General features: G+C 38.1%; 1 protein-coding gene across 1 annotated transcript; it reads left to right on the top strand.

The window, feature by feature from the left end:
* The first annotated feature begins 2,854 nt into the window (after window positions 1-2,854).
* LOC119904416 (carboxy-terminal domain RNA polymerase II polypeptide A small phosphatase 1-like) lies at window positions 2,855-17,263 on the top strand. The gene is made up of 7 exons (XM_038721064.1): window positions 2,855-3,627; window positions 10,494-10,642; window positions 10,795-10,890; window positions 11,382-11,438; window positions 12,047-12,139; window positions 13,045-13,230; window positions 14,382-17,263. The coding sequence occupies exons 1-7, from the start codon at window positions 3,555-3,557 to the stop codon at window positions 14,508-14,510; spliced, it is 783 nt and encodes a 260-aa protein (XP_038576992.1). The 5' UTR covers window positions 2,855-3,554; the 3' UTR covers window positions 14,511-17,263.
* Window positions 17,264-17,664: the final 401 nt, after the last annotated feature.

The raw sequence follows: 17,664 nt of genomic DNA, 5'->3' as shown, positions 1-17,664 counted from the left end.
TTCCTACTTTCAAGTCAAAATGTCAATTGTATTGCCAAAAAAGCCTATTACACCACAATGCAATACCCAACAAAAATAAAGGAGCTACTCACAGTTGAAAAAAGATATAAGACACAGGTGATGGATATTGGATTGTTGCTGGAAAGCTTGCTAAATAAAAGGTAAGCTTGTAACAATAATACTCCTGTTGTGGCAGTATATACCGTGACACAAAATACATTTGTCTACCCTCAGACATTGCCATTAATTGTGTCTGATTGTATAACATTAGAATCATAGACAACATAAAATGTACTAGCCTATACTATATAAATCAATTGTGACATAAAATTACATTTACCATGATACAGGGATTTTATCCATTCTGCCTATTCCATTTGCACACATTAAGTTTACAATACAAAGAAACACATCACAATATAAAATAATAAAACATTCTGAAATGTAGCTTGCAGTTAAATAACAAATGAAAATGCTTTTAGAAAGGTTTATTTGCACATTAAGAAAATATGCAATAAAGAAGAATATAAATATAGAAGAAACAAATGTGCATTGTCCAAAAAAAGGTAACTTAAGCAAAAAAAACAAAAAACAACAAGCTACTGATTATAAAATTACCCAAAAACATGCAAACAGCAATCAGTAACTTTAACAACTTCTTGACTCAGTTTCTTTTTGGCAGTTTCCGTTCTCTCCCTTTGAACATGAAAAAAGAGGAGTGAAAACTAAATCATGCCTGCATTTGTGTTGCCTCAGCAGGGACAATATTACATGAGAAAAGTTGATCTACAGGAGAAACGGATCTGAAAAAAAAACACAGAATGCCTGAGAGCTGCACTGCATTATATTCTGTTACATTTATATATTTTGAAATGTCACGTGCTACCTGAACTTTGTGTTTCCTTTTACATAAATAAAAACATTTCTACCATAAATTGGTGCAGAAACTTTCACCAGAATGCAGGAAATTCAGTGCTCATTGATCCCCCAGATCCTCCACTCATCTATCTCTGCATTGAGGATATCTTTAAAACACTGTTTAAGGATATTTTCTTCTCATTCTCGTGAAACTAATATCGCATATAGTGATGTCTCACAAGCTAAGTGTCTCTTCACACCCTTAGTCTGAGCGCCTATGTCCCCACCACTTTTCAACACAAAGTGACGCCCTTGGTGAAAGGCAGTTTTGAACTGTTGCCATGGTTTGACAGTGAATTTTGAAAGTAGACATCTCATTTGTTTGTAACTCTTAAAGTGATAAACAAGCCAAGTTTGTACTTAGAGCCAGTTAATGATGATAAACTGGTGCCATGTGATATTTCTGACAGACTGTCTTTAATATGACTAACAGAGCAGGTTCAGCTTGTGCCTACTGACTGTTGTCAAATTTAACATGTAACCAATAAGAACAGTGATTAAGAAATAAACAGAGTAAAGTTGACCAGGGCCTGATTTGTCACAGAACTGTATACACAAACATGTAAAAATAAGTCTTAAGTTTGGAAATCAGCAGGAAATGTCTGAGGCTTTCTATATTAGCTTTAGCTGAACTAGTGGGAATAAAGCATGCTATTTTAGCGAACAGGTGCATATGCTTTCTGATTATTGTACTCAAAATCTCATTGCAGTTACCCAAATGTTTGAAGCATGTGCTTACATCTTTGTTACCTCCAGATAAATGGCAACTGTGAACATGCAAGTGCGCTGTAGTGGCAAAGCTTTTCCAACAACTTCATCTTTCAGTAAAATTTTAGCTGATCTTGGTATTCCGTCTCATAACCCCTAGCCCTTATCTCTCCTGAACACCAGGAGGCCCCCTCACTTATACATAAAATGCGTGTAATCTACAAGCCAATGAAAGAACTACACAAACACATTCAATCTTATTCATTTAGACATTAACAATAATTGATATCCAATCACAGTTACTCAAATGTTTGAAGCATGTGTGCCCATCCAACAACCAAACTCCCCCTGTAGTCTACCCACTTGGTACAGTCTGGGTTTCCCTTGTAAATAAAATTGTATTCTTCCAGTTCCTGTTTGACTGTTGGCCCTTTTACCTGGATGCAACACTGATGGGAGCACATGTTACAAATATTTGGGTAACTGCTATTGGAGAACAATGGATTTAAACATTCATCTTTAAAACCGACTGATAAGAGTGACAATTGAACCCACATCGTCAGAACATCTGACCAGTCTTCTAACACACTATCTATCTGTTTGGTTATACACTTTGCTTCTCGTAGAGCATTTCACTTTTTCCTTTGAACATCCAAGTTCACTTCAGACCAGTCCTTTAACCCCCTTGACTATTTGATCTGTGACAATTCAGCTACCTTACATAGAGCTTTTCACTTTTCCTCTGGACGTCCAACATCAAAATTGATTGACAAGAGAGAGGATTAAACTCAGACCCCCCAAACACCTGTAGAGGTATCTAACTCACTAAACCAATGGGTCAGACACAATGAACTCTTCATTTTCAAACTTGAAACACAAACAGACATTTTTATTTTGTGTATAGCCTACTTTTCTAGTAAACCTTACAGACTTACTGCTTTAAATCTGTGTCTAGGCCTACACCTGCAGTCAGACCTCTCTGTATTTTGGACGAGAAAATAAACGGGCTACACCGGAGACACAGACGGCACTTGTGCGACGCTCCCTGACTCTAGAGGCAGTTTCAAGGGGGCCCTAACTGGGCGTTTCTTTGCTGCCACCATGGCTGCTACTTGTACAAAAACTTTTGCTTTAGCGGTCATTGCACAACAACTACAGTGTTACAGGCTCACAGATACACAAACCTGCCGGTCATTTATCAGTAAACAGGGTGTAAACGTGGCCATTTGTGTTATTTAATATCCTCTGGTAACGCAGGAGTATCCCTTGGCTAAAGGTAGTCAGTTTGATTTGCTAACTATAACGGTTAGCCTGTGAATAAATTATGTCTTTTATTTTATTTGTTAACTTTACAATAGCATAGTAGTGCACTGTTTAGTCGACCTACGCCAAAATATCCAACGTTAGTAGTGTAAATGGTAGAATACATGTCTTTCGCCAGTATCTAAGGATAGTATACTTTACAGTAGTAAGTCCTCTGCAGCTAGCCTGTTAGCTTAGCTAAGTTACAAGTAACTTTGTTTCAGGCTACTTTAAGGGATCATCGTCAAACTTGCAGACGTCAGGAGAGGGAGTGTTGTACGCGCGTACTCCTTTACTGCGCCACTTTAAGTGAAATGGGAAGCCTTGAAACCTCCATGTTTGTATCTTGAAATTGCGAGCGGAGTTGAGCACCATATTGAATCAAAGTTGCCATCTCCTTGACAAATGTTTTGTAACTTTCAGACTTCAAACTGTAGCGCGTGTCTGAGCGGACAACATCCGAAGTGTAATGGACGTGCTGTAGGCGAATTGTTGCGATGTTTGCCGGGGCGCCTCAGCTTCGTTTTCGTACATGTTAAGTAGTTGATTTAATGCAGCAGTGCCGAGTCAATACAATCTCTAACTTTAAAGTTTGAGGTCAGCACTCTGGACCAGACCTGGATGTGATGGACAATCCGTCCTCAATTATCACCCAAGTCAGCCGGGATGAAGAGGGAAATAAAGCCTCAGGAGAGAGGGGTAAGCGGCTTTAATTTTGTTCCTCTCGAGTTAGGCACCCATGTCAGAAAAAAGTTTTGCAGCTCCGTGGTCTCAACTCTTGTGAGTTAAGGAGCCTCACAGACACCTCACAGCAATGTGCTTTTCTGTAACAACGCATTAAAGTCGGCACTACTGCACAATTATAAATACCACTGTTAGGAAAGTGGGCTGAAAAGAAGCTGTAGCATTAAAACTGTCACCGTTTCTCTCTCCCGCATAGATTATGGCCGCGGCCCTTTGGCCTGTGATGAAAGTAAAGGAAATGACGTACCAATGCTTTTATTAAGATAGCTGTAATATTTTAATAAAAGCAAACAAATGTCTTACAGTCACCACAGACCCACTTTAAATCCTTATATAATATCATACTTGTCTAATTTGGTAATACAAAAAAGCAGTAACATAGCTATGGAAAATATTCTCAGATATGTATAATATAGGCATCAGTGTGATAATCTGTTGCTATAATGACATTTTCATACAGAGTGTTTTATCTTTGGTCATGCCTCTTAGTGCTCTTTATCATTTTACAATGCTACTCTGTTCCCCTCTTATCTAAATAAAAAAGCCTGTGAAATTCTGATTTCCGCCATTGTGACAGTAACTTTATCAGTTGTGTGTCCACTAACATGGATTTTTGGCACTGCCGCTGTACACAAACCAATGAGATACCACAGAGTGTAAAATGCAAGTTACTGAATAATCGGGTGACCTGTCGGCCATCACCCCTCAGAAAATGCTCCCCCTTGTTAAGGCCAAAATCTCACATTGTGTAATATCTAGTGTGACTTCCAGCTTGTATACTGTCCCATTTAATGCACGCAAACAGATATTTCAACTTATTCAGGCATAGTAGCCTATACATGAAAAATTATGGTGGTGCATATCTTGAGTTTAAAGTATCAGCTGAAATGTGAGTAGATGATTAGTGGCTGAAGTGTCAAGCAGCGGCCTACTTGTAAATGTGTAGTAGCCCAATCTATTACATAACCTTGTCCCCCACACTTTTAACAACATGTTTATTCACTGTGACACACAGCCACTGTCTCAGACATATTTACTCTGATCTGTCCTAAAGAGAACCATACTTTCTTAGCTCCATCAAATCAAAAGAAAACCTTTGGTTTCGGTTTCACTGTAGTTTCAGGTTGCGTTTAGAGGATATGTACAGTTTTGTTTTAGTAGTTCCCCACTGAATTCAAACACATTGTCGACTAGATGGCTGTAAAAGCACCTGACAAAACGTCCCGGGCGGCACAAGTAATAACTGTAGCGTGTGCACGTTGAGGATGCACATCAGGTCTGTGGCTTGAAGCTTCTGAGAGTTTTTGTAAATAGATCAAACTTGGAATTAAATGGAAGCTTTTTCGACATCACAGCCTACAGTTGTAGTCTAAAAATGAATGTCATGTGTCATGCAAGGTCATCTTTGATGTGGTAAGTGTTTCCCAACTTAAACAAGGAGATCACTATGACTGATTATGGCTTTCTATTTGTGCTTCTTTTTTATGTATGTAAATAAGCAATGTTGAAATCCAACATAATTTCTATGTACTCCTTTTTAGAGTTTCATCCATTAAACACAGTATACAAACTTATGGTACTCTACTCTCTAATTGCATTGCAAGATGATAAGAATTTATACCTAAAAACGGGTTCAGAAAAGGTAGAAAAATCACAGGTAAAATGGTCACGGTTTTTACAAGACGCCTACTTTTTTTTTCAGACTCTTTTTTGAGATCAGTATATTTATAAGATGGTAAATGGTCTGTACTAGTATAGTACGGAAAGCAATTTGGGGTTCGGTATCTTGCCCAAGAACACTTCATCATGCTGACTAGGGGATTACTGACCTTCTGATAAGTGGACCCCCCTGAGCTCTAAGAATATTTTGGTTTGTTGTCTGAGAGTGATAAATCAGCGATAGATAAAATGCAGATATTAAAACGCAATCCAGTCGTCTATAAAAAGGCAGCACAGTTCTATTTGCTTTCAGGTCAATTCATCATCTACCCCTAATTGTGGCTTCGGAGCTTCTGTAACCGGGCCTCAAACCTCAAACTTTCATTTTAATGTGAAAGTCAGGTCAGGTTGATAACCAGCCAATCTAAAAAGTTTAATTAGTTTAAGTTGTATTAGGTTTTTTTTTACTGTCACATGAAAGTCTTACAGCTGTTCCAGAGGCTTGATTCAAAGAACTTAACCATTGAAAATAGTTGAAACCTTGTCCCTGATTAATGCAAATTTAAATCTATTGGCAGCTTAGGACACACTTGGGTCAAGCTGTTGCATTGATGAAACTGATGTTAAAGACATTTGAAATAAAATCATTAAAGAAGGGAAGCCTAGTGGGGAAAAGAACTTCATGTGTTGTTAGTGGTTTCCATATAGAGATCACAGCAGCCACAGATAATAGCCAAATTTACAGTGTGATTAAAACTCAGCTGTCAAAGAGGTAGAAATGATCCAGTATGGGAGTGGGAGTGTTGATTGCTGTAAAGTTTTGACACCATCAAGCCTTAAAATAGATCCTGGACTGATAAAATGATCTGATGACACAAATTATCTTATCATGAGTGCGTGGAGTGTGAGTTATTCCATATTGATGTCATGCAGTGATACCGCGGCATTTGAATTATACATTTTCTGAGAGTTATGGGACAGGCGTTAACATGTTGATGTTTGCATTTCTGCCTAATTCACAGGTAGTAACTAGAGCTGTATTTTATCTTTGACACATTAGAGTTTGTCTCTAAATATTTTTCTATTACCCATTTTACCCAAATGAATAGCAGCTTTAAATATGTTTCCATCCAAAGCAGATTTTAAGACTCTACAGAGACCTTACACTGCAACACACATCAGACGATAGTTTCATCTTAGTTTGAAGCCAGATTTGGTGGAGGGGGTTGTTTAACACACACATTAAAAACCACAACTTGCAAATTAATTGCTACTTTTTAAGTATCAGTGCATTTACGATATATATAAATATTTCAGTTAATACAGCAGTTTGAAGTGATTTGATGCCCCAAAACCGATGCTAATACTGAAGATGGGTGCAGTGTTTTTCACTTTATAACACCTGGTAGGTTTAAGTATAATCAAATCCATTGCAGTTTGGAAGTGTTAGAAATGTCAAGACAAACATCAGAAATAGAGGAAATTTGAAATAGATGTGATACAGCTTCTTAGAAACCACACCGTGTTTGACAAAAATGTATGATTTTGTGTTTTATAAAATGATTCAATCGAATGACAGAAAATAAATCCGCCAACTTCTGCCAACTTCTGCCAAATATTGTCAGGTTCCAGCTTAAAAAATATGAGGATTTGCTGCAACAAAGTGCAGACTAATCTCTCCTCAGACGCATTTATGAACAACATGTGGATGTCTAATGTTTCTGTGTCACACTTTACAGTTTATGAAATCTGTATTATTCTAAAAATGACGCTTGCCTGAACAATGTTTTGGCTGCAAAGAAATGAAGTGCTTGGGAAGAACCCATTGGATGGGGCTGTAAATACTGTACAAACTTTTGAAAAGAAAATCACTCCTACTGTATTATAAAACACTTAACGAGGTGAAAGGGCAGCAACACGTCCTTTTTGATGATTCGGGTTTAGGAAGCAGTTAGGGGATGTTTTCTTAGTTGACTGCCTGCAGTATGTTCCACTCCTTCCCTGTCATCTTCATAAAGCCCCTTTTTTATGAATTAATGCACTCTCTGTTTTGCTGTCAGCTCTCAGTTAGTCATTTCCTCTGGTGGAAGGCGTGTGATAGAAGACATTAATATTGAAGCTAACGGAGACACAAGGGAGTGAATAAGCACACAGGAGTGAACGCTGGAAATGATGAGGACACAAGGGACTGAAAAAAGAAACAAAGGAGTGAAGAGCATACCGAGTAAGGACAAAAGGGAGTAAATAATGGCACGTGGGACTGAATAAACCTAGTTCATCTTTCTGTTGGTATTCAGAAAATTACGCTACGTTATCTGGCACAGATTGGGATTAGTTTTGTTTATTTGAGATTAGAGCACTCAATAGCAATTCAAATGAAAAGAAAAATAAAAACAAATGACTGTTTGAATACGTAATTGCCAGAAAAAGGGAAAATAACACTCGAATACATGAATGAATAGAAAACCTGCCTATTAAAACCCCGATTTGACATGAAATCAACCTCGAAGAAGGAACTGCATGGATAATAGTATCACAAACCTGCTCCTGCTACACTGAAACATGATGGCAAGTAGCTTCCTCCACTGATACCCGTCTGTTTCCTTTTCCTGTTTTGGCCTGAACGCCGAGGCCAGCCGAGGGTCAAATGGGGTTTGAATCCACAAATGGAGTAGGAGGGAATGAAAGAGGCATGAGAGATGCACAACAGAGGCTTGTGTGTTGGTAACACAGTCACGTCCGGACAGACAGAATGCGGGAGTATGGTGCATAAAGAGACGGGAAACAAAGTCCAATGTGAGACAGGGAATTGAGGAGGACTTTTTCGGGACACCGAAATGAACCGAATTTTGACTTGTGAACATTTGTGAAATTATTTTTTTTCCTTAAACTGAGCTACATAAACCCTGATACCACCTTAAAAATTCTTCCCATATGAAGTTATCTTGGTCAGCCAGTTGGTCCACTTTCAAGATGATGTCATGAATATGAAATTTTGAATGAATGACAAAAACAACATCTTGTTTTTTAACTCCTTAACATCCAGTTCTTCTATTTGTTTCCCCTGAAGTCGCTTTAAGTTTGAAAAAGTTGTCTTATTTGACACTATCTGTCCGTGTTATTATACAGTTTGTCCCAGGTCTTCAATGAAGCACTGAGTGAAACATTTTAACAACATAAAACTCTTTTAATAGCTTTATACCTGTTGAGCTGTACAGGTGTGTAGTTCCTACATTGTCATACCACAGTGATTGACCGAGATAAGGTTGTGATGCTTAACCCTTGTCCGCTAAGTTTATCAATTTGGCAGGGATCAGCTGGAGCTTTTGTTATGTTGTTCAAAAAAGTGGCTAGAGGCTGAAAAATCTAAAGTTTGAGGCTTTGAGTCCAACTCGTTTGACTTCACCTCCATAAGTGTACTGCAGCTATTACATACCGTAATTCAGATGATTTTAAAGCTGCTTTTCAGTGTGTTAGTGGTTTGTAAACTGTGCCATGAAGAAAGATAACAATTGACCTCCTTTAATTTGTTTAACATTAACAACCCACTCTGGCTTAAAAAAGCTGAGGAGATCATGTTGCTTGACGTACACGGATTATACTGAACCTTAACAAAAAGTTTGGTACTGTATGAGCATTTTGGTTGCATAGTATTTAGGTCACAACTTGCATACCAAGCAAATTCATTTAAGTGGTATTTTATTGTTAACTTTTATTTTCATTGCTTTTTACAATAAGCAATTTTCATTAGCTGTTAACAGCTGTGTGCCATACAAATAAGGCTCAATTTAAAAAGCCAACGACATATAGCTATGATAAACTTTCAAATGACATCTGTCATGTTGTGATTGGCACAATGCCTTCCATAATAAACTCGTGATGTGCTTGTGATGCCTTTCTATAATGCCTGCTTGGCAACACTGTTAAGTGTTAAAGTGCTGAATGTTCATTGGTGGTGTTTGCTGCTGACATCAGAGAGGGGGTTATGCAAGAGTCCCTGGCAGGGACCTGAGTCTCAAGGAGGGTTTGTGCACATGACCAAAGTATGAAGAAAGCTGCTGGCTGTGCTTTTTTACTGTTTTCATACATTCGCTGACAAGATGGAGTCGTTAGTTAGTTGGCACTGTGTAAGAAGTGTACCTAAAATGCAGTTATTAGAGGCTTTTAAGTTCTTTTTGTTTTTTAAGTTTATTTAAATTCCTCTTATAACACCTCTAACTCCTATCCTCTGACATGCACTTCCTGTGCTCTTCTTCTTCTATCCCCTACAATGATCTTGTATTGATTGCACTTTTTATTTTGATTGCACTTTTTGCTAACTCTTACTTCCTTCCCTAGGTATTTACCCCATTGATGTGATATGTACTGTGAGCTCTTACTAGTATTTATTGCTGCTCTTACTAGTATGTATTGTCAGTTGTAGATCTGTAGTTGATGCTCTGTTGATGCTTGTATGTTGTTCCTCAAATGTAAGTCGCTTTGGATAAAAGCGTCTGCCAAATGAGTAAATGTAAATTCATTTTGAAGGGTTTGCTGCTGATTGGTTAACTCATTTTGGAGGGTCTAACTGCTGTTTTAAAAACAAAAAAAATATCATCTTATTGAAAAGCGATAGGGCTTGAACTAAGGATCATTTTAATTGTGGATGAATCTGTTGATAGTTGTTTAAACAATCGATTAGGTGTTTAGTCTGTGAAACGCCACAAATTAATTGTTATTAATCCCAAAGTCCAATGATGTTTTATATTGTCAGGCCAACAGTCCAAAACCTAATGACATTCAGTTTATAATGATAAAAGACAGAAAGAAATCAGCAAATAGTCTCATTAGAGAGGCTTCAACCACAGAATGTTTGACATTTTGCCTAATTTAATACCTTTAAATAATTCAAAATTGTTGTTTTTATAGACTAATTTTTTCAGCTATAAAATAATATTGCATGTAGTGAGTAAAGCCGAAATGATTAGTTAGTTAATCAACTAGTCGATCATCAGAAAATGTTTTTGATAGTACTTTCAATCATTTTTCAAGCTTCTCAAATAAGACAATTTGCTCTTTCTTCGACATATTTGATAGCAAACTGAACATCTTTAGATTTGAGACCGGTGGTATTAAAAGTTTTTGTTAGTCATCGTGGTGAACCTCCTCCTCTTCCTCTGCAGGGTCTTCACCCTCTCTATCCTCCAAGAAGCCCAGGAGCAGAGGCCTCTTCTCCAGCCTTTTCTGCTGCCTGTGTCGGGACCAGCCCGAACCCCAGCCAGTCAACAACAACGCCCCTCTGCTGGTCGAAGAGAACGGGACCGTCTCCAAGGTGTGTTTCCCTGTTTCTTTTTTCTTTTTATCTCACTGGTCACATTCTTTGTGCTGTTTTGACAGCGACGGAATGGATAAAATCTGTGTCTGCATTTTCCGTCTAAATATTATGTTGTGGGATTTAAAAAATAATAATTTTTTTTGATCCAGGTGAAGCCACTGCTTCCTCCGGTGAAGTCAAAAGACTCCGGAAAGATCTGTGTGGTGATAGATCTTGATGAGACGTTAGTTCACAGCTCTTTTAAGGTGAGAAGGATGAGAAAAAATATTATTGCACTAATTACAAGCAGCTATGTGCAAGAGTAAAATTCTTCTTTTTTAAGAACCAAAGGGTTTAAAGCACATAGTTGTTCCCTTTGATCACGTTACATCACAAGATAGTTATGTTTAATAGTAAGATACACTCCCCATCTGGTTGTTGCTGGCTCTGAAGGTGACATTTCTGTCATTGCTGGCAAATGCCAAAGCCAAACTAGCTGATTCTGAAACCCTAAATACACACAGCCACTCCTCCATATACACGCACACTCACACTGCAGACTGTTTGTCGCTACCTGCATCTGTCCTACAATAATATGTAACATGTTAAGAGATGAGACTGCAGCATCTCCATTCTTAGCAGTAAACCTTCTTGTGACTTGTTGCTGTTTTTCAGAAGTGCCTGCCTCAGAAACACTTCACTGTTCTGTCTTGTTTATTTTGAAATATTAAAATCAAGTTTCTTGTCATCCCAACAGCCTGTGAACAATGCCGATTTCATCATTCCTGTTGAGATAGATGGAACAGTACACCAGGTAATTTTGGCATCACACTCCCACTCAATAACCTCAGCAGAAATGCTCACACTGTAACTTGTTATCTGTATGTCATGTACCATCCTTTAACAGGACAGTGTCTCACCGTCCTTGTGGTTGTGGGATAGCAATGCTTTCAGGTTTAAATTCCTGAGTATAGTAGGTGCTGTCGGCGCTTAAGGGATTTGAGGATGGCTCCTTGGAGATGGATGACTCACCGTGGGTCTGGGCCTGATTCAAGTAATCCAGGATAGGTTTTTTCAGACAAGCACAGCCTATTCTGGATGACTTGGTTCAGGAACGCTGCCCTCAGCTGCTGAAAATTAAGGAAGAATTTCAAAGAAATGAGTCCTGCATTTTACTTTTGGAGCCAAATGCCTGTCAGTCTGTGATCGATGAGTATCTTCATATTTAGTCTTTAATGCCTGACATTGTAATGGATGACATTTGCATAGACCCATTTATCTATATGTCATTTGTGTACATTGTATTTAATTCCAAAAGAAAGCATCATAGCTCCTCAGGCAGTTAAGGTTTGTAGAAACATGTTGTATTTTGAAATGTAAGCTGTGTAGGAACCTGATTTAAAACATTCCTGTGCATTCCAGGTGTATGTCCTGAAGCGACCACATGTCGATGAGTTCCTGAAGAGAATGGGAGAACTGTTTGAGTGTGTCCTGTTCACTGCCAGTTTAGCCAAGGTGAGAACCTACTGCACTGCAGCCAAGTATAAATTACTGCTGAATCATGTGTTTTCCTACATTACATTTAATTTTTGTTTTGTAACAATTGTACAAGATGTATTAGCTTGATGACTAAATCAAGGGAGATTGGTCACTGCAGTAGTCAGCGAAGTTGGATCCAGCAGAGCAAAAAGTTTGAATAACTGCAAATCAGAGGTAGAACATAAGACAAAGAAGCATTGGTACAATGGCTTACAGCATGAGGTGTGCAAAATAATGCAGTACAGCAAAAAACTATGCCAAAAGGCATTGTTGTTGTTCGAGGGTTTCTGTTTTTGCCTCTAGCTAAGAGGTGTTAAATGGCAAAATTTGGTAGCAGCTGTTGAGCTTGCTAGCTCAAGAGAGGCAGGGGGCGTGTGATTGGCTAAAAGGTGAGAGGGCAGTGTGTTATGAGTAGTGACATGAAATAAGAATAGTCATGAATAATATTAGTTTGTGTATATATTGTACACAATTTAATATAATTTAATACTGAACATTTTGGGGTTCCATATAAAATAGCCAAAAGAGTTGTTATTAAGTTAAGTTGTTACTGTACAGCACCATAACATCTGACTTCCTATTATTCATTTTATTAAGTGATTGAGAATAACCCTTTATTTTGTCATTTAATGTTAGGGTTGATTCATATGTTATATATGTTACATTATTTATTCTGTTTGTTAACAGTTAATTACAATGGGAATGTTATCCATGCCGTTTAAAAAAGGTGCACTGATGCATGTTGTGTGGAGTTGGGGGTGCCGTTAAATTTATTTATTTTTTAAAATAAATTAACAAAATCCTGTGGAAGGGTTCTGGGATTTAAAACATTTTTGGAACTGCTCAAATCTATCTATTTACATTTTCTGTCATTGCTGCAGTATGCAGACCCTGTCTCAGACCTACTGGACAAGTGGGGAGCTTTCCGCTGCCGCCTGTTCCGGGAGTCCTGCGTCTTCCACCGAGGTAATTACGTCAAAGACCTGAGTCGCCTGGGTCGTGACCTAAACAAGGTCATCATCGTGGACAACTCCCCTGCCTCCTATGTCTTCCACCCCGACAACGCAGTGAGTAGCCTCGGACAACACAGCCCCTGAGTCATAACATTACCAGTGATGTCTTTGGGTGGAACAGAAAGTTATTAACTTAGCTACAGCTGTAGCAAATAAAATACTTCAGCTGTTTATCATTTTACTGGACGTTCGTGCTTTTTCCATATTGCCTGAGCCATAAAGCATTATCTATAAAAAGTAATCCCTTAGATGATTTTTGTATCTACTATACATAAGCCCATTCTAGGTGATTGATCATGCTCAACTGGTGATAAAGGGGGCGATACAGATAGTCACCATATCTATTTAGGTATGACAAAGTCATATGTTAATTTATGATTTTCAGAGTGCAAATGTAATTTTAGGCTGCATTCTTTAGATATTTCAGAAATCATTCTTACAGAAATCTGATTTAAGCTGGAGACACTGAATCTGTTGACAGATGTCAAGTCGTCGGATCCCATTAATTTTCTATGTAGAGCCGAAGATGATGCATGATGGATACTCTGCAGTGAGACCGTTTGTCGTATCTGAATTTGCATAAACACGACTTGCTTTTAACTTTAATTAGCCCATAAAATGCAACTCTCCAGGCTCCCGAAACTCACAGCAAACTGCAAAACTAGTCAGTGCTGGTCAAATATGAATCAAGCTTCTGTTAATGGATTGCTTATTTCTTGCCTCAAATGTTTTCAGAAACATATTTTAGTGTTTCTGACCTGGCCGCCATGTTGAATACAGACAATACACAGTTACGCTCTGCCCAACCCGCAGTTTCGTCACCCACTAGCTGGAGCACTCAGTGGTACACTACGTCCAGATGCGTCCTCGCCAGATTCTGTGTGTGTCCAGCTTTAGTGAAACTTTTTCACATTAGGGACCCCTAAGCTGACACAAATTAGACCATGGACCCCCATTTGATAAGATTTTATCCTAAGGTTCCCCATCTGATAGGATTTTCACTTTAAGATGTTTTAATACATAGTGTATAAAACCCATGACCAACAAAGTCCCCGGACCCCACTTTGACAACCACTGATAATAGACAACAAAATTGTGCATCATGATTAACAATATAAAAAAAATGTTTTAAAGTTATTACAGTGATGGACAGTAAAGGATAAATAATGTTTGTGTGGTTGCTAATAATTTGTGTTTTCACCCAGGTGCCTGTAGCCTCGTGGTTTGACGACATGGCCGACACTGAGCTGCTTGACCTCATCCCCTTCTTCGAGAGGCTGAGCAAAGTGGATAATATCTACACAGTCCTCAAGCAGCAAGGGACTGCAAGCTAACAGTGTTCGACTTCTCATCTCAGCTCTAAACAAAACGGCATACAGAACAGAAATACACATACCAGCGAGGCTCCAGCACCAGCGATCACTGCCCACCAGAACACAGACTTCACGGCTGACAGAGCCATCACCTTTTCAGTATCAAACCGAGAATACGTTTCAGAGTCTTCAGTGACTCTGACGGCGTTATCACTGCCACTTCCTGGTCAAACAAAAAACTGACTGAAATTTGCCTTGTAACTTTTGCCCTACTATGCCTACCATGAACCAGCTGATGTGAGTGGATGGATGGATGGATGGATGTTCAAGGACATTTCTGCGGTGTCACTGAACTTGCAGTAGAGTTAACAAAGCACAGGTCTGTAGCCATGAATCCTCTGGTTACAGACTGGGTACTGGACATAGACTTCTCATGGATTCAGCAGGCCAATCCTGCAAAAGATGCAGGATTTGCTAAGCAGCAATAAAGTGGAAAGGAATTTATGGAAAGGTTTATGTGCAAATAAACTTGATCAGCCTTTTCATCAAAAGAGCAGATGGTGTATACGTACTGTAGATGTCTTTTAAACGTTTTGGTATAGCATTAACCTCCTTGAGTCAATTATCCCACTATTTGTCTGCAGTCAAAAGCATGTGATCCTCGTGGGTCATTTTACAGTTTTTAGAACTAGAGTTATGGATGAATCTGATTTTAAAAAAGTGTCTTCTTTTAAAACCAAGTTGGGTTTTAATGTCAAATATAATCTGGAGTAAAGTAGGAAAACAGGAAGCAATACAATTTTTTGATCCATGGGAACATAAATGAGTGGTGAAATCAATGAACTCCATTATAATCCATTAAACATTTTTTCAGTGAAAATTGGTTTAAACCAAAAACAGTGAGCCCCACTTAATAAGTCAAGTGTCGGCACTGAAACATACGTTGACAGCAGTATTTTTTCTAAAAACCTGACACTAATATGAATGTCACACCATCTGCACGTGACAGTGAAAGAGCAGCTGCTATGTTTATTGGATATGGATTTCCAAAGGTGGTTTGAGGATTGATGGACAGCCAAAATGCAATCTACACCTGTGTGTCAACACATGCCATGAACAGTTGACTCCAGAGACAAGAGGACCAGGATCCTTATCACCTGGAAATCGGTAATTGTTAATGTTGCATCAAAACAGTGCCTTCGTTGATGTCTGATCAGTTCAGTTCCTTGTTTTAAAGCCACACAAAACTTGAATCTCTCACACAGTACAGACTGTATTTGAATGTTAAAAGAAAGTTGAATGATGCATAAAAAGTTAGTTTGGCTTGTTTGGTTCTTATAAGCTTCAAAGTGCATCGTTTCTTTTTTTTCCCCTAAGCGGTACACATAGGCTGGAAACAATTTCAGGACTTTGTAATAAAATGTGTGTTGAGCGGGGGCGAGCTGCCATTAGAACTCAAGGTGGTGCGAGATTCTGTGTCTCGTGAGCAGGCACACCTTTGAAGACAAAAACTGGTTTATTTCAGTCCAGGAGAAATCAACACTGAAACACTGTTAATAAACAGCTATTGGTGATATATCTTGCATCTCTGGGTCCTTTCCATAATTTGGCTGGATGGTTTTATTCTGTTGATTTGACATGACATAATGTTGATCATTCCAGTGCAGCTATGATGGAGTTCAATAGGTCTAAATGTCAGATTCTGTGTTTTCTTTGAGAAATAAGTCCCAGAAGAGGCAGAGATAGTCACAGTAGCAGAAAATGCTCATCATTCATTCAAAGTGAAAATGATGTGTAGTGGTGTGAGATGAACTGAGGGTAAAACTTTCCTTTTTAAAATCCCATTGACCACATGGGGTCTTAATCATTGAGTCTATTGCTTTTTTTAGCTCGACACAGTGATGCTGCTCTGTTTCTCGAGCGACTCAAACCTCTGGTCACTTTTAAGGAACAGTGTGGCCTCTTGCAGGCCTTTCAGACTCTTGTTATCTCCCTCATATGCGTTGACAATACCACGTGTTGACACTGATGAATGAAACAGTGGATTCGACTAAGAGCCTCCATAGCAGGCTTGTGATGCTACCTAGATGGGGCAGGGATGACAATTAAATCCACCACATTAAGAGCTATAACATTATTTTTCGATGTTTAACAGATTCTTGTCAATCAAATTAGCCTGTTTCTTTACTAAATAATTACTGATTTTTTTTTTCTTTTTGTTTTGCCAAGGAGTGGTCCTCTGATACAATGTTTGTGGTTTGTTTTTGCAGTTTTCATGCAAGACCTGGTTGTTACCTCATATATTAATAGGTAATATATGCATCAAAAAAACACCAGCAAATGACTAAAAGTATAGTAACTTACTGTTGTAGGCACATAACAGGGTAATTATTTTGATGTGTAAGCCATCATCACATGTCTCAATTAGGTTAAATGCTGATAACTGTTTTTGTTTTTGAAAATTAATTGGCAAAGAGCATTATTTATAGGAATGTTCATTCATTTAATTACATATAAAACAAGTGTTGTGTCACTACGGGGGCCCATTCACTGATACTGTACTTCTTACACATTCAGTAGGTATGTATATTTTGTTTTGCACAGCAATAAAGCAAACAAATTTTCATTAATATATGGAATATTCATGCTACTGTACTTATTATTGAATAGATGTAACCTAATTTTTTTAACTGTTATTTTATCATACCAAATTATACATGGATTCGTATGTAATAATGCCATTTTCTTCCCATAAATGCAAAGATGAAAGACGGGCCAAGTGCTGTTTTCTTAAGCATTTCTTCTTTCCAGAGAAACGGGAACAAAGGATTAGCTTCTAGTTTAGTTTGGCAAATCCTCAAGCACAACCAGGGAATAGGAATTTATCATATGTGGTGCAAACAGCTGCGTTACAATGGACTGTAATGGAGTAATTTAATCCTTTTATTGTAATAAACCATAAACATAATTATCAGTTAATAGTGAAAAAATCTAATTTGACACATTTAATTTAACAACCTTATTCCTGTTTATCACATAATTAACATAATTTAGCTGTTTAATATAGTGTTTAGTTACTGCTAGTTAGGCTGAAATCTCCCAGCAAATTTTAACAATGAAAGTAGATGACAGTTTCAACAATTTAGAGATGTTGCTTCATTTAATAAAAGGTATG

Source organism: Micropterus salmoides, unplaced genomic scaffold, assembly GCF_014851395.1.
Source record: "Micropterus salmoides isolate LMB-PRFRI ecotype aquatic unplaced genomic scaffold, ASM1485139v1 Ms_hic_scaffold_1, whole genome shotgun sequence".
In the NCBI taxonomy this organism is placed as follows: domain Eukaryota; kingdom Metazoa; phylum Chordata; class Actinopteri; order Centrarchiformes; family Centrarchidae; genus Micropterus; species Micropterus salmoides.
This window is presented reverse-complemented; position numbering and strand designations above follow the sequence as displayed.

Coding starts and splice junctions, on each gene's coding strand:
- LOC119904416 (XM_038721064.1), top strand. CDS start 3,555: ATGGACAATCCGTCCTCAATTATCACCCAAGTCAGCCGGGATGAAGAG. Junction 10,643..10,794: donor AGAACGGGACCGTCTCCAAG/GTGTGTTTCCCT, acceptor TTTTTGATCCAG/GTGAAGCCACTGCTTCCTCC. Junction 10,891..11,381: donor TAGTTCACAGCTCTTTTAAG/GTGAGAAGGATG, acceptor TCATCCCAACAG/CCTGTGAACAATGCCGATTT.